Source organism: Chrysemys picta, chromosome 6, assembly GCF_011386835.1.
Source record: "Chrysemys picta bellii isolate R12L10 chromosome 6, ASM1138683v2, whole genome shotgun sequence".
Taxonomy (NCBI): Eukaryota; Metazoa; Chordata; order Testudines; family Emydidae; genus Chrysemys; species Chrysemys picta.
Genome location: NC_088796.1, coordinates 34,321,154 through 34,342,583, shown reverse-complemented (window position 1 = coordinate 34,342,583; position 21,430 = coordinate 34,321,154). Strand labels below are relative to the sequence as shown.

The 21,430-nt window shown below is 37.9% G+C and overlaps 1 protein-coding gene across 1 annotated transcript in view; it reads right to left on the bottom strand.

Moving 5' to 3' along the window:
* Positions 1–21,430, bottom strand: part of MTREX (Mtr4 exosome RNA helicase) — an 83,085-nt gene that overhangs the window by 10,125 nt on the left and 51,530 nt on the right. The window contains exons 19-24 of the mRNA XM_005300847.5: positions 14,402–14,530; positions 8,628–8,738; positions 8,048–8,236; positions 6,350–6,513; positions 4,623–4,728; positions 539–595 (exon numbers count right to left, since the gene is read on the bottom strand). Of these exons, the coding sequence (XP_005300904.3) occupies positions 539–595; positions 4,623–4,728; positions 6,350–6,513; positions 8,048–8,236; positions 8,628–8,738; positions 14,402–14,530 (756 nt within the window). The remainder of the gene's footprint in view (positions 1–538; positions 596–4,622; positions 4,729–6,349; positions 6,514–8,047; positions 8,237–8,627; positions 8,739–14,401; positions 14,531–21,430) is intronic.

Sequence of the window (21,430 nt, the reverse complement as noted above, 5' to 3'; positions counted from 1 at the left end):
GAGGGAATGGGGGCATGCGGGAAGAATAGGGGACCCTGTTATAGGGTAGGAGAGAATATGGGGGGCACAACCCCTAATGGGGGGGGGAAGCTTGTGGGATCCTGGTATGGAGAAGGGGGCATACAGAGTCCCTGGCCGGGGGAAGGGAGAGTGGAGGGCATTGGAATTCACAGCAAACCCCTGGCTGTGAGGAGCTGCAGGGAGTCCCAGAAATAGATGGGGATGGGAGGGTGGCACACATGGAGCCCTGAGGGGGTGGGAATGGGAATGGAAGAATTCACAGAGTCCCTGGTGTGTGCAATAAGCTTGAACTACAGAAGCTACAACCCTCTAATTTGCACAGGCCTCAAAAAAAGACTGTATAACCAAGAATAACAAAATCCACTATTATGATGGCAAAGTCTTGCGCTAGTATAATTAGACAAAGAATTCACCAATTTTACCAGAATTAAATCTCACTCCTGCACTTACGCATATGCTTAACTTTATGCCAGTGAGCTGTCCCACTGAATTCAAAGATTTTTACTGGAAAATTTACCTGCATTTGGCGAAGTGGTCCTGCCAATTGCTCTGTCAATTTGGGCATTTCGCTGGACTGAAAAAGAAAATATTAAACAAGCTCATGAGCTCCATATTCCCAATTTAAATCAAGTTAAATGCAAAATCAAATCTGCAACATTACCAGATATGTTAGTGCCACATTAAACCTTTCTAATGCCCTCTCACACCTGTTATCACAAATACTAGAATCTACTTCAAGTACGTTTATTTAAAAATAGAGCATCTATCTGTTTCTCCGGGTATCCTTAACATGAAAGTTAAAATATAAATTAACTGAACACAAAAGAAAGACTTTCAATAAAGAAAACATGCTAATGGGACTAAAAGGCATCCTTTTTCTGTACTAGATACACTCAAGACAGTCCCTCTGTTAAAACTTAAGTTTGAATTTTCAATATTATAAATTATTCTAGAATGTACCAATAAACAGCCATTTGATTATAAATTTGAAGCTTCACTTTTAATTAAGAATGTAGAAAAATGTATAGGTGGAATTTTTATTTTTAAAAGAATGATGTATAAAGTGTCAATGGGTATGAATAAGAATCTCTAGGCTAACCAAGTGCAACAGCCTTGTGTGTCCTGCTTTGAGCCTGGATTCATTGCTGTTACTAATAGATTTTACAATCTATAATATTATTATGTGTTATTATGTGTTCTGTTACTTAACTTTCTATTACACCTGAGAAATGGTGTACATAGGCATCACTCTGCGACTCTTCACTTCTAGAGTCAACATAGGTGCCACATTTTGCTAGCCATCTGTAGCGATATCTTACATGTATGATTTTTTTTTAAATATGTTCACAATACTAAGCATCACTACAGAAAAATACTTTGAATTTCTTCGAGTATCAGCTGCATAAATAGTGAAGTATTCAGCGCCTAGCATTAACAAACTGCATCACGTTTACAGGAACTGGCTTTACTACCGTATGAATATTTATTTGGAATTTTAAAGGCCATAAGTCCTTGCCAACAATTAGCACTATGAAGTGAATTAAAAATAAGATGTGTGATCTTGATACTTTTATGAAAGAGTAACTCTTACTTAAGTCCAACTATGACTTGCCTCTAATCCTCCTAGTGAGGATTCCACCCCCCACCCCCACAAAATACTGGAGTAAAATTAGAAAACTTCTTTCAGTTCTAAATGGGGGAAGTCTTTGTGAAATTAGTATAATTTTATAAGTCAGAAGACACAGAGATACTGTTTCTGACAAAAGCTGTATTTACTCCTCTCTCATAAGAGATGTCTTCTTAAACACATCAATCAAAATTTCCATGACTAGAACATTTTCTTTTATGTTGGAAAGCACAGAAACAGATGACTGAGCATTGCAGATTATGTCATTGAGCTTTATTTATTTAATCAGAAGCTAATATAATGGGGCATCCAGGACAAGCTGTATGATTTAGGAAGTTTGGCAGGCAGAGGCTGGGTATTTCAAAGAGGTGACATGGCTCAGCTGTTATAAGAGGTGTATTTATATTTGCATCACATTTTAAGATGGCAAATGTGCCAGTACAAAAAGTTTAAAGGGCTAGGACCTCCAGATTGCTGTACACCTCTCTCAGACTTTTAGATTTTATCTGAAAAACTTGATCTTTGTACTGTGTTTTCTGCTTTTCGGCAGCTCTATTGGTGTCCACAAGAGCACAGGTCAGGATTCTAGATGTACATGTAAAAGTCAGAAATACCCTGCAGTTTTCAGTAGTGGCAACCCTAATACAAGTTTTGCTGTAAATCCAAATTTGCTACCTACACTGGAACCACAGCAGTGTCTTGACAGTTAAAGTTTTCAATGTAGGTATGATTTTCCCTCAAAACAGAGAGTGCATGCTGATGTGCTGCTCCTCCATTGGAATCTTCACTCTAGCTTCTTGGGAGGGGGGACCGTACGCATGTGTCAGGATTGAGGCTATTCATTAACAGCCTCACTGCATGGGGACCAGACAGCAACAGATTAGTCACCCCAAGGGGTTTAGAGTCCTGAATCTTCATGAAAATATTTTAACAAAATCATTCATGTAAGACATGCTAACAGATATTTTCAATTCCAATTTTTTTTTTTTTTTAAAACAACTTTATTGGGAAAAAAAGTCCCTCTCCTGTGGGTTAAGATGAAAAGAGCTTCCACCCTTGCACATGAGAGGGCCTGTAGACCTACTTGGAATTTTCTTGAGTGGGGATCAAGTGTTTGGATTCTCAGAGTTAGTTAGGACCTCATTAGGCAGCTCCCTAAATAGGCTTATACCTGACAATTTTGAGGTATGCAGCTTGGGCCTTATAGTTTATGTCGGTGTTTATGCCTGGCCACTGAGCTTGCTGCCAGCCTCATGGAGTCCATGGATTCATCCTTAGCTTCAGTGGTGATGGTGGATATTTCCTTTACTATCAACTTGAATTTACCATGGTTCTAAAAGTTAAGGCTTTTTAGGTCACTGCACCAGAACATTATAGTTCTAGCAAAGTCTATGGCTGCCAATGAGTCTACAAAGGCTGCTAAAGAAGTTTAGAAGTCCTACTTAGGGTGGCTTCTTTTAGACATAGTGCAGAGATTACCCTTCCTATGTGGTGCTCTGAGCAAGGCAGAAATTAAAACAGACACACAAAGGAGGGAGCCCTAGAGAGTGGGAAAATCTTGGATGTGACTGGTCATCATTCTGCATGTCTGAGTGAGTGAGGAGGAATTTTGCATGTATGCTGTCCCAGAAATTATCATCATTTAAAAAAAAAAAAAAAAAGCCAACTCTCCCCCAAAATGAGACACTTCCACAGAAACTCCGTTTATGTCATCCAGCCTACTTATTGGCTGATAATTGCCATCACCCCTGTCTCCATTGACACCGAGGTTGTAAGAACCCTTAGTATTCCCAGTGATACTCACAGAGATTAGATGTAGGCATAACCAATTGTAATTTGTATTCCAAATACATGGTATACTCACTTCCTTTATATTACTTGCTCCTATTTAATTCAAAATAGATTGTTATACTTTCCAACCACTCTCTGGGAGAAGCAGTCGTTCCCAAAATATAATTTAAACCTTGTCCTGTAGCTTCAAATCATGACCATGTACAATGACTCTGCTAGTATGTTTCACCTCAGAGTCTTATGTCTTTTTTTAGATACGGTACCTATGACAACAGGCACTTGGAAGTACCCGAGTTAGATTATGTCAAGGAATAGAAGCTGTTGCTCACAAAGAGTGAGTGTGTTAACGTAACGCTGCCACTCCAGGAGAGGGATGGAAGTGCTATTGGCAGAGAGAAGAGGGATTGCTAAAATTTGATTTTATCACAACTTGCCAAATACTACTTCTTTTTCTTTAGTGATATAAAAATTACTACCGTAAGTACAGGAAGGTCCAAGAACCTTCCTGTACTTTCCCCTCATTCATGGATATCCTTTTAAAGACCGCTTTAGGCAAACAAAACAGACCACAATATTCCAGCCTGACACTTTCCATAGGAGATACCATTATTTCTTTTCTTTGAAACTTATTTTCCTTTTCATACAACCTAATATGCTGCTAGACTCAGTTTGTGAAGCTGGGTACTGCAATCATCAGGGTACTGCTCATCACACAACTCAAACACATTTAATTGATTTTTTTTTAGTTGTATTTCACCATGTTTATAATTACCTAATTTTCTGGCAGTAAAAATTCACTTGATACTCCTCTCCCCCAGGACTTACTGTTATTAACTTCACGCCAATCAGCTTTTGATTTATCCTGCTGGGTTGATGATGATGCTTATAGTTTCAAAATTCACAATTGTCTTTGTAGTACCTTAAAGACTATCAGAAATGCAAGAAACACCATCTACTCCTAGTGAATACTGTGACAGCTGTAGCAGAGGCAGGAGAATAGTCAATGCTTGACTATCATTGGACCAGTTAGCAACCCTCACTGGTCTGTACTTCAGTAAAGTGGAAACCTGGAAATCTGATTGCAGTGTGGGTCTGGTGTTTACTGGAACATGAATTTGGTTGTTCTACTATAGCTTTGATAGATAGAAACAAACAAATCTACGATTTCTGAAAAGTAACTCACATTCTCTTGAAATACAAAGCAGCTTAGTAATGCAGTTGCTTGTTCTGCAGATAAGTCATTGAAGAGCCCGTTAAACATCATTTCTGTCAGGAGTAGTTCATCAGCACTATAATGGAGAAAACGAGACGGAAGCTTAAGTAACAGACCTCTTAAAGTAGTATTTCTAATTCTATACATTTTGCATTATAAAGTACATTGTGTGCACAAGAGAGAATAGCTTTTTATTTTGACAGTTTACTGGAAAACTGAAAATTAAGTTTGATTTGTCGGGGAAGGGAAAGGAGAAGCGAGAAAAGATGTTTCTGAAAAAAATCAAGTCCTTCTAAACCAAAAAAGCTTTACTTGGCCACAAAGAATCTCTTGCCAGTTTACAAGCGAACTGTTACAGCAGCTATGCCCAGTGTTAGTTATCACTTTGACAGCTAGGACATAAAGAAGATTATACAGATCCAGAGAAAGGACAACAGAATAATAATAAAAAAAAGGGTTAGAACATTTGGTTTGTGATAAAGCCTTGAGAAACTGGGATTGCAATTGTTGGAGAAGAGATGGTTAACAGGATACAATTGACATTTTCATGATATTATAGGATATAGCAAACAGTTCAGTGTGCTTATAAAATCTAAAGCAAACCTGGTCATGAGCTATATAAAAAACAGATCTGCAGACAAATCATGAGTTTTCTTTGATTGGGCATCAGCTAAAATACTGTTGCACTTTTACTTCAGGCTTTTTCTAGGCAAAACTCAAATGAAAATAAAAATGTAAAAGCTCAATACAGAAAAGTAGACGATTAGCAAACAATTCCTAAATTACATGGAAGTACGGAATTTCGTAAGCTACTGACCAACTCTTGTTATGTACTGCTTAATTCTACTGTGTTATTTAATGTAGTAAGATACATCAGAATAGCAAGAAAAAATTAGGGCAACAATTTCATGGAGCAGGCACAAAAACAGCACCTACTGTGGTGTTAAGTTTTAAAAAAGAATTGTACTTACCAAGAATTACAAGCTTTAGTGGCTATAGCCACTTGTACAAAATAAATCTGACAAATTTTCTGAGATATTGAAGTTTGATTTAATCGACACAGTTCCCATCCGAATCTTTTTTGAAATACCTGTTCTAACATGGTACATGCCTAGTAAATGCATTACTTTCTTACAATCACCTTTATTGTTTTTCATCTATTCCTGCAGCCCTTTGGCATCAATTAAATTGTACTCTTCAGTAGTGTCAATGAACTGACATTAGAATAACTGTTGCTACACCTAAGAGTTTATGGGCAATCTGGATTAATGGAATACAAGGAACTGGGCTATAGAAATTTAGGGGGCCCTAGCTGTCATGGCATAAATGTATGATATCTGATACAGTAAATATTACAAGAGACTGAGGCCTGGGCTTTGTAAAGAAAAGCCATTGTCCTGGCCTTTTAACAGACCATTTTCTTATCAGTTCAAATTTCCATTACATTTTATCTTTAGGATATTAGAATCTTATGGCTTTCACTAGCTTATTCCTTTTTCTTTGGAAGGGATTAAAGAAAATCACTGTTCTCTATAATACACAGAAAATGTATTTTTAACATGTGCATTCCTATTAAAGATTTTTAAAAGTGGCCTCTATCATGCTGTAACTAGGATTAGAAATATAATACGTTAAGCATCAGCAGGGTTCAGCAAGGCATATGTATGCATAACACTTCCATAGGAACCTTCAGTTACCTGCTGATTTCACAAGCAACTCGTCCTTTCATCTCTATGACATCAGATGATGTGGCAAAACCCAATCTTCTCAATACACGTTTGCGGCACTTGAGCTCATCCATTTGTAAGACAGTTCTGGCTTTTTTTAGTTCTCGCTTTGCTGTTCTAATATCCACTGCAATCTGTGAACCCCAGAAGTGTACAAAATTTTTCAGTATTCTTGTATTCTTAACACAGACACTTAAGACAACTTCAGCAGAATACAAAGACACAGATACACCTCTACCCTGATATAACACGACCCGATAGAACATGAATTCGGATATAATGCGGTAAAACAGCGCTCTGGGGAGGCGGGCCTGCGCACTCTGACGGATCAAAGCAAGTTCAATATAACGCGGTTTCACCTATAACGCAGTAAGATTTTTTTGGCTCCCGAAGACAGCATTATATTGGGGTAGAGGTGTAGTTGTATTTTAAAGATATGTACTAACAATATGGCCTCCATCATCATAGTATATCTATACCCATAAGAGGATGGGAAATATTATCTCCATTTCACACACAGGGAATTGATGGACAGACACTGACACATGACCTGGTGAAAGTCACACAAGAAGTCTGTGGAAGAGCTGGGAATTCTGAGTCCCAGGCTAGTGCCTTCACCACAAGGCCATTCAACAATAATCACATACAAATAAATTGTGCCATAAAACTTGTAATAAACTGCTCCAATAGGATGACAGATGCCTTCTTGATGATAATTGTAGGGTAGGATAATCAGTTTCAAAATGAATACATTTAAATCCTTTGATTCCAAGAGCTTTCCAACACTGCTGTCCCCAGCCCTCTTGGCACCACACAGTTAAGGAAGACTAGACTGGAGGCCTAATTCTAGGCTAATTTACAATCAGAGCCAGGCTCCGATACCAGGCCTAACTGGAGCCAAGTAGCACTTTAGTCCAACAGTCCTATTCATTTTAATGAGTATACTCACCAAAAAAGGGTGCTATTTCAGCATGAATAAGAATGGAAGAATTGGGCACTGAGTGACTTCTGTGGGATTACAATGAATGTAAGGCAGCAGAGAATTTGTCCCAGTGCATCCGAAGAAGTGGGCAGTAGCCCATGAAAGCTTATGCTCTAATAAATTTGTTAGTCTCTAAGGTGCCACAAGTACTCCTATTCTTTTTGCGGATACAGACTAACACGGCTGCTACTCTGAAACCTGTCCCAGTGTGTGATTTCACTTATTTTGATTATCAAATATTTTATATGGATCAGTTTTTAAACAGTCTTTTACACCGTGCCTATCAATCTTTCTGGAATTGTTTTGGGAATAGTCTGAAAGTGTAGAAGAACTGGTCACTTTAAAGTATATCTGGCATATGTGAAAATGCACATTATTTGTATTATGCACATTGCTACTTAATTTTTCTTAATGATTAGGATTAGTGACAACTGAGCAGCATTCTGGTCCATGTCAATTTTTCCAGATAAATCTTTTCCAGATCAGATTTGCACACTTTCTATCAAATATCTCGAAGAGTAAAGCGTACTCCATGAAAACTCAGCCAGACCTACTGAGATTCTGCAATATTGCTTTTGGGGGGGAGGGTGACTAACATTTTGCTTTGCAGATAAAATGTAATCAATGAGAGGGGCACACTTATTGGCTGTGCCTTCAGCTAATTGCTGACATAGTCCATCCCTCACCTGTGCTTTTCTTTCACAAAGCTTATATACAGTCTCCAGACTGGAATCATTGTGAAGTGGATGTGAATACATCCTATGTTCAAAAGCCTCTATTTTTTGGATGACTTTTTTCAGTCCTTGGTCTTTGATGCCCATGTCATCAATGGGGTCCAATAATGGTACTCCATCAGGGAACCGCTTCTGTACTTCCTACAACAAAAAGATTTAAAAATGCACTTTCTGGAATGCAGACATTGGTAGCAACACAAGATTTTATAGATTAAAATGTACATTTAAAGGACAGACTGAAAAACAAAACAAACGGCACAATTAGACTATTTAAGGTATAGAAGAAACTTTTATTGAAGTTTCATATATGCTGATACTAGGCACATTAGATTTCAGTTTTTAAAATAATCAGGTAAGTCATTTTGTTTGAAGGCAACCAATGTTTTACATGTATTCTGTTTCTAAAACACTAAATCTCAGATGACTAAACACATGAAGCAAACCTGAATATGAATGTAAGAAACAGTGTTCTCATGCCCTATTGTGTCTGGCTGCTTTTTTGTTTTTTAAAATTCTTGTGGAAGTTACATACCTGTATGGATTTTAACACACTTTGCCTATTGTCGATGGGCCTCAGGTCTTTGGGTATGTAAAGTCGGACACTGCTGATAGCTGAGAGAAGATGCACCAAAACAGGAACAACCTGACAACAACAAAAGAGTGCGGTAAATGATAAAGTAACAATACAGGAGATTTTTATTGATGCCTTTCAATCATTGTAAAATTTATTTTTCATTAATTTCTAACTTCTTAGCAGAAAGCAAATTGTGATTTCTTTTGCAGATTATTCCAGAGTTGTAACAACTGTACACTGTATCCGGAACAGAATTAATAACCCATGTTGAAATGTTGGCTAAAGAATTCTTCCTACCCGATTTTGTAACAGATTTTCTGACCACATGAAACTAACTGAACAGTGATGTCATGCTCAAATTATAATTAACTGCATGATCCCTCAGTGTTATGTTAGTTATTACTTTAGCAATAGTAGAAAAAGGCCCAGATTTGAAAAGGTATTTAGGCTTGGCTTTGGTCAGCGTTGCAAGGCCTAAGTGATTTAGGAGCCTGATTTTCAAAAGTGTTTTAGGCACTTGGGATTTAGGCTAAATGCTTAAAATCCCTTTTTAAAAAAAGATTTATGCTCCTAAATCCATTAGACACCGCAACGCTGAGCACAGCAAAGCCTGTACACCTTTAAAAATCTGAGCCAAAGTCCCTTACGAAAAACTGTACATAAAATAAAGCCTACTTAAAATTCATTCTGTTCCTATTTTGGAGTCTTCACTTTTAAACTTGCAAAACACACTATCATACAAATATGAATATGTGCTGTTTTACATTTTTAAAAGAATGTTCTAAATATGCAAGTAAGATGAGAAATGTCTTGCTTACGTAATAACTGAAAAGACCGAGGCCCTTTTTCTAAGGTTCAGTACAAACGTTAAAGTATTAGTCGCTGAATGTTTTTAGTCTTCTCTCTGTTTAGCACACCTTGTTTCTTTCTATTTTAAATAGTTCAACCAACGTCTTTATAAATAACTTTCTTCTGGATCATTACTAGGCTTGAAAGGATTGGCTTTTTATCGGTCAATGTCAGTAAATGCCAATTTCACCACACAGGGATGAAAAACAACAACAACAACTAATAATAATAGTAATTTAAATTTACAAATAGGTGAAGAACGAAAAAATGCTGCTTGAGAATGTATTAGAATTTGATTTAAAGATATATACTCTATATTTTGACATGTGACATTGACAATTTGTGGTTTTATGGTTATAAAAAGCTTTACATTTTTAAATCTCAACATCTAGCATCATTCAATAATTGCCTGATCCCTCCCCTATTATCTGACTCCCTCCATAATTTCCCGCAACTATGAAAATTTAAATATCAATAAAATTTGGAAAAAAGCTTAAAAATAAACAGATATTATATACTGAAATTATAAAATAAAAATCAAATTCTGCCAAGCTTAATTAAATAGTGCTTTAAAAAACAGAGGTTAATATGTCCTTGAAAGTCTATAAAAAAATAAACAGCACAATCTTCTGAACTGTAACTAAGTCCCGTTAGTCAGTAGTCTCATGCATTTGCAAAACTTCTTTCAAATTCTTCAGATATGATGTACAAGTATGACTACCAACATGCCTCGCTAAGTCAATCCTGCTAATAGCTATCAAAAGGTCTTCTGTATAACATGGTTTAAGAGCTTGTGCTGCATGTGTTGACAAACTTCCATCTTTCACATTACTGTAAACACTTATGTGACTGTTTTCAATGCAATACCTGAGAAAAGGGCATCCATATTTTAGCGTGTATATTCTCAACTTCTTTCATTACTTGTTTATACTCTGTTGCAATCTCCACTGCAATGTTTTTAGTAATTCACTGATCAGAGAACTTTGAAGGCATGTTTATTAAGCAGTTAGAAATAATCTTACCATTATGCAAGTGACAAAGTTCAATAGGTATGACAGAAGCATGAAATATCATTAAGAAGTTATTATGAAGTGTTCCCCATACATGTAATGGACATTATGCCTACTATTCAAAAGTTACTAGATATTAAGTAACCAAATCTTTAGAGAGTTTTGTAAGGCTTTCTGTTTCTGAAATCTGAATGCAAGGATATCAGAGTGAGACGTACTGTACACAAACTTTAGAAAAGTAACTTTAATACCTAAGTATCAGAGGGGTAGCCGTGTTAGTCTGAATCTGTAAAAAGTAACAGAGGGTCCTGTGGCACCTTTAAGAAAGGTGCCACAGGACCCTCTGTTATTTAATACCTAAAACCACTTGAACATATGCTTTGCTGAGTTGAGGCCTATATTTGCACTATTCTCATCAGCAAGCATTTAAGCACCAATAATTCCCAATCTGTAAGTGTGAAAATGTTGTTAATAAGCTAACTCTGACTATCGTACTTCTGCATGTCCCAATTCTATTTAGCAAATTGTGACATGCATTTGTATTTCAGGGAAGAGTCTGTTATAGCAAAGTAGCAGCATTAAATTGTACTTTGTAGAAATATCATTAGAATTTGGCTTTAGGGATTTTGAAGGAATTAGTTTACCACAGCAACTTCTACAATGTCCATTACAATAGCTTTATGGACAGATAAGGTGAGTTCTATGTTTTACCACATACAAGAAAAAAATATTTTCTGTGTGCAGCTAGATAGTTAAACCTAGCATTCTACAAAACTCATTTACTCATAATTTAATAAACATCTCTGCAACTATTGGATTATTTTCCACAGTACATAGTAGGGTTTTTTTAAATAAAGGGCAAAAGTTAAAGTTAAAAAGCACTTCTTTAAAGTACATCAAAGATACAGCTTGCAATGCAAGCTTAATTGGAAGAGGACTGAAATCCTTGCACTTCAAAATAGGGTTCTGTCAGAACAAACACCACAAAACAGATTTTGCAGGTTTTCAGATAGTTTTCAATATACAAAGAACTACGAAACTGCAGTCTTTTAAAATATATATCTTTCAAATTTCAGACTTAATTTCATTAAAGTGATGAACTAATAGTGCTGGCTTCAGCCACACAGTTTGTGGGCAGATGCAGTCCAAATTTTCCCATAGTTTTCCCCCATGTTTTCTATCTGCCTATGCACCTCAATGTTGAACTATAACTCCACTGAACCCCAAAAAACAAAGAGGAAAAACAAAACAAAACAAACCTCTGCAAGAGTAAAATAATGCAGGCAGAAGTCCATCAGCAGAATGGAGGCTATCAAGTTTATTTCACTGAATGTAGCACGTATGATTACCTGCCTTGTGGGCGGGTGGCATATGCATGCATTCAGTACAAGCCACTCATGGCCCTCAGAGACCAGGTATAGGCTTTTGAGCCAGAGTGGCTGAACTGGAGGAGTTAAGGGAGACAGAGAAGTAAACAGACGAGATTTTCAGGGACACAGAGCAGTCCCTCCCCCAGTCTGACAGCCCTGGTGCTGCTGAGGATGACAAAAGTCTTGGAGAAAGAGAACAGCACACTGGAGTGAAAGGAAACAATCCTATTAACCCTTCCAGATATCCTGGTATCCTCTCATACTGAGGATACCCCTCCAGTGGAGGGAACCTCAGTTATTTAAGAGAGAGGTTATAATAAGGGGAGATTTGATTATTAGAAATATAGATAGTTGGGTTCATGATGACAGGAAGAGCCACAAAGTGAGTTGTCTGCTGGGTGTGAAGATTGTGAACCACTCGAGTCATCTATTTAGATGTATGTGCAGAAGTCTAAAATCACAGAAACTGGTTGTAGAGGACAACTTTGGTTCGAGTGATCATGAGTAAATTTAGTTTAAACTAAATGGAAGGATAAGCAAAAATAGGTGTGCAACTAGAGTCCTTGATTTCAAAAGGGCAAACTTGAAAAAGTTAAGGGAATTATTTAGGGAAGTGGATTGGACTGAGGAACTCAAGGATCTGAATAGAGGAGGCTTGGAATTACTTTCAGTCAAAGTTGCGGAAACTATCTGGAGCCTGCATTCCAGGCAACAGGAAAAAAATTGCAGGGAAGGATTGCAGACCAAACTGGATCTCAAGCATCTCAAATAGGGTATTAAGAGAAAGCAGAGAGCATACAAGGAACAGAAGACAACCACCTTGCAGGATCCTAGAGCCCCAGGCTCCAGCCCAAGCTCGGACATCTATATTGCAATTAAACAGTCCTGCAATCCAAGCCTCACGAGCCCAAGTCAGTTGGCACGGACCAGCCATGGGTTTTTAATTGCAGTATAGACATACCCAAAAAATGCTGTCTTTATAGACACACATAGATGTCCCAACTGAGGAGTTGTAACATATCAGACTAATATTAATATTCTAATCTATTAGAATATACTGAATAAATTTAAAAAAATCTGATCAAAAAGTCTTTGACACCAACACAACTGTCCAAACACCTATGGAAGGAGACTTGTGATGCAGTAACTATTCTGGCCTTTAAAACAGGATTTCTATCACTTTTTGAAGTTTCTTGCTTAACCACCTCTTCCCAAGAGCTAACAGAGATCTAACTGTTAAAGATGTAGTAGTAAGAATAGCTGTTAATGTAAAAGATCCTATCTGGCAACCAAATAAGCACATGAGCATTCCTGAGTACTAACAAGACAAACATGGAGGAACCAGAGTTAAATCTTCAGCTTAATCAGAATTTGTAGAATAAAGGGGCAAGGACATAAAACATGCAGCAGGGTGAACACCCACTTCTGCAATCTTGAGATTAAATGGTTGATACCATTTTATGGCTTGAAAACTGCCAAGTCTGCTTGAAGTGTCATCATGTTTTCTATACAATTTTGCTACATATTTTCCTGAGTTGTGGTTCTTATCTCAAAATCAGGCATTGCTTTTTATTATATTACAAAATGGAAAATGGTTAGAAGCGTAAGTGTTTTAGAATGAAACACTAGGTTAAAGTGAACTGGCAAGGCTTAGAGGCTCATAGAAAGAAGAAGAAAAATCGTATTTAAATTAAAAAAAAAAAAAGAGAAGATCATGATATTCAAAGATGAACAAGACCCTCAAGCTGAAATCAGTACGTGTAGAACTGTATGATCAAGTCAACTACAGTGCTTGTGATTTTCAAAGCAGGGTAGGTAGTTCAGTCACACATTTTTCATTACATTTAAAGGAAGATGTGTAGCTGCCCTTGAAAATTTAAAATTTCAACTAGATATCCTAGAGAAACCAATGATACTTGTGCACCTGGAGGCCACAGAAATCTTAGCACACTTCTAAAATTTATAAAGTACTTTGAAGATTTAAGAGTTTTTCATCCAGCGATTTCAAAGCACTTATAAAACATTAGCTACATCACACAACATTCCTTTGAGTTAAGTAACAGATACAGAGGAACCACTTCGTTCACCACTGAAAAGCAGCTTCCTCTGAGGTGAAACCTAGCAGCTGTTTAAGAATGCAAAGCTACATCAATCAATGTATTTCCCTTCACTTTCTTAGAGAATAAAATTCCCCTCTTTTCTTAACGTTTGCAAAGGCTTTTATGATATACTCTGAAAGATGCTATATAGCGGGTAATCAATTATTTTTTGTCAAGGTCCAAATTTCTTGGTCAAGGTATGGTCAAGGTCCAGACTCCAGAGAAAAAATATTAAATAATAATAAAAAACAAAAATAAATAATAATTAAATATAAAGATTTCTGGGTCCATTCAAAAGCGTCAGGTGAACCGTGGGCCGAACCCGGACCGCCAATTGACTACCCCTCCTATATAGAATATATTTTAACGCTATTGATATTTGACAATGAAACTGAACTACAAACCTGCATCTCTCCTTTCTCATCAGGCTTTGCTGGCTTTGCAGCCTCAGTAGCAGAATTCTTCAAACTCTCTTTGCTGCAGTGTAATAGGACTTCAACCACATATAATGGGTCCAGCTCACCAGAGTTAGGCTATTGTGGATAGAGAGAGAAAAAGTCAGCAATAGTAAATATCAATTGTTCAAATACTGGTAACAACAGAAAGGAAAATGTGACTTCAATTGACATTCAAAAATTTTGAGAGATACTGCCCCTAAACTTTAACAGTTCAGTACTTCGGTCCTGAAAACCAATACTACAATTAGGTATATTTTAATATACATATGTCTCTCTCTCTCTCTCGGTTTTGCAATTTAATTACATCCACCCCTTTAGCCCCAACCAAAACCCGCCCTAGATAGAATCACTTTCAAAGGAATGGTTTTAGCAATGTCAACATTTCCCTGCAATGCAAGAACTACTAGCTGTTCCAAATCTATATAGCCTTCTATACTTCCCAAGAGAAGCGGCTGAGAGTGGGAAGGGGCTCTTGACATCCATTCTGGAATCCCGATCTCCCAAATTCTTTACTTTCCCAAGCTGCTGCATCTCTTCTTCTGGTAGAGAACTGAACCCCAATTGATCCAATCAATAATGGCACTCAGTTGGTCAGGCAGTCTCTGTTGTTCCACATGTGATGCACACACTCACCACTGGGTGAGAACACTACTACCTGAGAACTCCTAACTCTTGTTAGTCTGGGCACTGAGGTCTGGTCTACACTGAGGGGGGTGGGAAATCGAACTAAGTTACGCAACTTCAGCTATGTGAATAACGCAGCTGAAGTCGACGTACTTAGATCTATTCACTGCAGTGTCTTCACTGCATTGAGTCGACAGCTGACGTTCTCCCGTCAACTCTGCCTGCACCTCTCGCTCCGGCGGAGTACTGGAGTTGACGGGAGAGCGCTCGGTGGTCAATTTATCATGTGTAGACTAGACGCGATAAATCAACCCCCGCTGGATCAATCGCTGCCCGTCGATCCTGCAGGTAATGTAGACAAGCCCGAGAGACCAGGCTTAGTCAACAAACCAGCTTACAGCACAGAACACTTGCATGATACTACCAAGCAGCATTTATATTTAATATTGCCAAGGGTTTTAACAAGAAAGTTAGTCTACAGGTTTGCAAGTCAGTATTTCCCCTCACAACAGAGGTCATTCATCAACAAATCTTTGCAGCATAATAGCATTTATTTTGGGAGAGAGGGGACAATAGAGGGAAATGACATCTTGTGGGCCAAGATTTCATATGATTGTATAAGGGGCACAAATATCTGGCTTATATTTGCACAGGACACAAGTCTGGTGCTCCAACAAAGTAGAATTCTTTAAACAGTGATAATCTTAATGCTCTAGTTTTCTTCAAAAAAAATTACAACTTGTATGGAACAATCTACAGCAGTGTTGTTTCCTTGTAGTAGCGCTGCACTGAAACATTTCCTTTTATTTGGCAGTAGAACCAAAGTATAGAATCACAACAGAAGCTCCATTTTAAACTATCATGTACAAGCTTTTTAAAATACTAATCACAGATTAACATAAGATTTTACAAAAAACAATGTAATCAAGATCAGCCTTAAAAGTGTTTTGTATTGCTGTGATGAAAAGAAAAACATCAAGGGATTTCATTTTATAGGTACCTGAAGCAGAATGTAGGCAAATAACATTCTATAAGAGATTCTCAGTGCTTTGTACACAACTTAATTCGCCCATTGGTAAACATCAAATATCAGGTTGTCCTGTCCCACAACTAAGTCGTTTTCCAATAATTTAAGTCTTCATTTGTGAAAAGATTGTTTCTCTTAATTCTGTCCTATTTTGTGAAAAAGGTACTTGGCAGCTGTTTTAATTTAGATTTACAACCCCCCCACCCCCCGTGACCATTGCCATCATCTGAACTATATTTGAAAATGAAATCCATGTGTGGTAAAGCAGAGTCTAGCCAAAACTCTTAAAGTAAGGTGCTTATTTGAGCCTAGAACACACTAACATACATTAAAATAAACTGAATACAGTTCAAGCACTAGAAACCCATGTAGCAGCAAACATATGATTAAATCACCTATCAGCTGTGTTTTGAAAAAGATTAAAACTGGAGATGTCATAGTATTGCATTAGTTAGCTGCATTTTGAGGCTTTTACCCCTTGCTCAAAGCATCTGATATTTGATGTTGCTGGAAACAAGAACAGATGGACCACTATATTTCCAATAAAGGAGAGTTGCAAGGATATGAAATTCAGATTCCTGGATGGATGATATTCAGGTTTTTTTTTTAAAACCCCTCACATCGTGGCATATCTTGTTGAAAAGGGCTCAATTCTCGGGCTAGAAGGGACCGCAAGGGTCATACAGTCTAACTCCCTGTCAAGTTGCAGGATTTGTTCTATCAATCTTTATATACTATAAAGGTGTATTCTAAATGTAGCCTTTTGAGATAGGGAGAACTGAGAAGGTGTAAGGGAGAGATCAAATTTTAGTTGACAGCACTGACAATGTTATCAAGACAAAAGTTTGGAACCCACCCTGCTCTGCGTGCTATCAGGAGTCTCCAAATATCAAATGATAGTGTGGACTATAACAACACTGTGACAGGTATACAAACCCCACATCAGTAAAAAAGGGGTTAAGCAGCTGCTCTGGATACAGGCAGCCCCATCACACCACACCTACAAAGCATGCATAGCTTAGAGCAGGAGTTCAAAAGGCAGGACAGATCAATACGCAGCAGACAGTGGAGGTGAACTGACCTAAACTCTGAGCTCTTGCTGCCCAAGAGCTCACTACAGTGATGTGGCCAAACCCAAAGGGAAGAAATTTGGGATTCTCAGAAGGTCTGAGACTATCTTTGATTTCCAGTTATTTAATGTCTTGTCTTTATTTGTTGGGAAAGAGGGGATGGATAGGAAGTGATTCAGGGAGGTAGCAGTATAGCACTTCGGTGGTGCAGGACTCAGTTGCTTACACTGGGTCCTGGCTCAGAACCCAGTGGAAAGGGTGGGCTTGGGTTCCCCTACCAACTCCTAGGGGTGCCAAAGGCCAAAGCTGACCCCTGATATGGGGAGTCTACGGGAGAGAAGGCCCTGGGGACTGAAGAGTCAAGACCTCAACCCAAGGGGAGACTCAGAGATCCCTGCTTAACCCAGAGGGCTACCCTGTTGCTGGACTCTTTATATATTCCGAAAGAGGAGGAAATAAAATACGTGACCAGGCCAGAGGGCTGAGTCACAGAACAGACAGATCACCATCAGACCAGAGTGGCTGTCAACAGGGATGCCAAAAAAAGAATGAGGGCCTGCTATGCCCTGCCATATATGAAGTGAGCGATCCCCTTCACATATGGCAGGGGTTCTCAAACTGGGGGTCGGGACCCCTCAGGGGGTTGCAAGGTTATTACATGGGGGGTTGCGAGCTGTCAGCCTCCATCCCAAACCCCGCTTTGCCTCCTGCATTTATAATGGTGTTAAATATATTTTAAAGTGTTTTTAATTGGTGGGGGGGGTCTAATTCAGAGGCTTGCTGTGTGAAAGGGGTCACCAGTACAAAAGTTTGAGAACCATTGACATACGGCAATATGCAGGCATTGCACAGTGTATTGGAAATAAAGCTTCTGAACCAAAAATAACTACACTTTGATTTTATTAGCTCCAAAGCAAATTTTTACAGTTTGCTATATATTTATACAATACAACACATAGCATGTATAATTTGAGACAAATTCTTCTTGATATAGTAATTCAGCAAAAAGATTATCTGAGCAAGAATAATTTGAACTTTGATTTTTAATGGAAACACTTTCATCTGAAATTATACTGATATGATTGCGAAGTGAATATGAATTCAGAAAACTGATGACAACTAATTAAGCACCTGACTAATTATACTAGAAGGTGTCTAGTATAATTAAATAAAGTCAGATGCTTAATTTTCACATCAATTTGATAAATTAATAATATTATACTCTTTATAGCTATTTTGCTATATTCCTATTATAAAATTCATATTTCCTCGGCATGACATTTTATTGTTCAGTAAAAATGGACAACTAAATTCCCAACAGTTCTCAGTGGCTGAGTATAACAATGACTTGGAACATCTATGAAGTGCCATGGAAGTGATTCCATGAGTTAGATACAGGAAGGAAAGTGTAATAGAAATAAAATGTTTCTGTAATGGAGACAGTCAAGAACAAAGTTCATTTTGAAAGGAAAGTTTCAGCTTTTCAGGTCAAAGAAAAAGACATGTCAGAGATTTGTGTCTGTATGCTGGAATCTTTAAGCTTTATGTTAGACCCCTAAGATTCTCCTCCTCCCCAGGAAATCACACAGAAACCAAAATCATAAGGGGGTAACAAAGATCAAATAAGCTTCTCAATTCAACCCATCCCCAAATCTTTGTTTTAGGATTTAGAGTACAGTTTCTATATTCACTAATGAGGTACATTAAGTCTAACACAATACTTCACTAGAGAAAGAATATTAGTCAACTTTCATACAGGGAGAAAGCTGACTACTGAAGAAACTAGTAGTATTAATGGTATTCACCAAGGATATTATTGTGGAAACAAACAGAAAGAACTGTTCCAGCTGCATTCTTATGACACAAGTGGAGGAAGGAGTTAGAACAAAAGTTAAAGAAAATATTGTTGAAGAAACTGAGTATATATTAAAATGACAAATCTGTGAAAACTATTATATGATCAACATCTATATCCCAGGACAAACTCATAAGACAAGAGGCACAGTGGTTTTCACTACTATATGTATTAAAGCAGCTGTTAATTATCTATTTTTAAAAGATCATTTGTCTTGCATTGGCCCAAGATTTAAAAAAATCCTCAAAGAAACTAGCTTTTCCATATGAATGCTAGGAGTGGCATAGTTCTAAGTCTATTCCATAATTTTCAGTATCTGTTATACTTTCCGCTACACTCTGAAGGAAAAATTTAGCAATTGTCACAATGGCTCAACTAAAAGTTGCTGTTCCAAGTGGAATTAACCTCTTCAGCACAGATCATTATTTCAATAGTAATATTAAAACCTAAAAGGCTTGTAAAAGATTGAGATGGGCAAAATAGGAGGCTTTTAAATATATATAACACACACAACAGAGGTGGAAAAAAACACCTCAGAGTGACACAGAAGTTGGAAATGTTACAAAGGGGGGGGAATCTGTTTTACTGCTTGTCAAATGGTTCATAAGAAAGCAGTTTAAGAAACAGCACTTCAGTGTAAAAAGGCTATTTTCCAGTCCATTTTCTTAACTTGAGTGAGAATGGAATAAAAAAAAAAAAAAGGCAAAATAGAAAAAGCAATATTCAAAAGGACAAAATAAAAGCTCCGCAAAAAGTTTCGTTTCTGCATCTACATCTGCTGTCTTTTCTCTATTATTATTATTATTATTAAATATTTATATTTAGTAGCACCGAAAGGCCTCAGTCACAACCGAGACCACGTTGTGCTGTGCAAAGAGAGAATCTTCCATATAAGTACAGTAGTTGGACCCTTGTACTCATCGACCATAATTACAGCATCTCTATATTATATGGCCATTCCCATACTCAGCCACAGAAAAATATGTTTAAACCTATTTTGAATGCAAAGATTAGAAATATCTCAGTGTCAAAAGTTTCTGAAATGAAGGTCAAAATGTAAGGCTGAGCTGTGCAAACACCAGCTGCAAAAACAGATTTCCAAAGAAGTTACTTACCCTGTACAGTACTTGGAGTTCTTCGAGATGCATGTCCCTAAGGGGGCTTCACTTGAGATGAGCATGTGCTCTATGTGCCTTCAATTGGAGATTTTCAATAGCAGTGCTCATTCTGTGCACACGCCTAGCTATCCTGTGCCCTGTACTATGGATATATGGAATGGAGATAGATGGACTGCCCTCGGATTCTTCTCCACTACAAAGCCCTAAGAAAATGAGGCTCCAATGCAGAGGGAAAGGAGGGTAAGTAGTGGAAACCCATAGGGACATCTCAAAGAACTCCAGTTACTGTACAAGCTAAGTAACCTCTCTTTTGAGTAGTGTCCCTGTGGGTGCTCCTCTAGAGGTGACTGCCAAGCAGTGGGAGTGTCAGAGCTTGACGTAGGACTGACTCTAAACTGCAGAACCAAAGGCAGCATCTGCCCGAGAATCATCAGCTATGGCATAGTATCTCAAGAAGGTGTGGACCGAAGCCCATGTAGCAGCCTTGCAAATCTCTACAATAGGAACATCCCTCAGCAAGGCAACAAACAGACTTAGATTTGGCAGAGTGGGCTATAACGCTAGTCATTGTATATTAGCAGCTGTATACCAAGAGAGGATACATCCAGAAACCCACTTAAAAAGTCTCTGCGCAAACACTGGAAACTCCTCTACCTCCATCCACAATAGAAACAAAAAGTGTCTTGGAGGCTCAAAAAGGTCTAGTCCTGTCCAAATAAGAGGTCAGCCCTCTCCTAACATCCAAAGTGTGAAGGGGAGCTTTCTTCCTAGGCAGATCGGGTGCAGGATAGAAAACTGAAGATGAATTGACTGGTTTATGTCAAAATCTGATATAACTTTGTGAAAGAAAGACAGATGTGTTCAAGGAAATTTCTTTTCTCTGAAAAACAGTGTAGGGAGGGAGAGCCAGCCATGAAAGCTGCTAGATCACCAATTCTTCAGGCAGAGGTAATAGCCCCTAAGTAGGAGAGTTCAGAAGCAAGCAGCTAGCTAGTGATTGAAATGGAAGCTTCATCTGAATATTGAGAACTAAATTTAAGCCACAGGTAGGTGAGGGGTATCTAACACTCGGGAAGTGATTTGCTAACCCTTTGATGAATCTGGAAGTTACGGGATAAGCATATTCAGAGAAACCCTCCACCAGAGAATGAAACACTTATGGCTGCTAGATTAAATGTAATGGAATTAATAAGAAAAATTTCCTTTCTTCAGAGGAAGAAGATATTCCAGAACCTCCAAGATGGAGGAATCAGCAGGAGTTAGGTGACAGTAGGTACACCA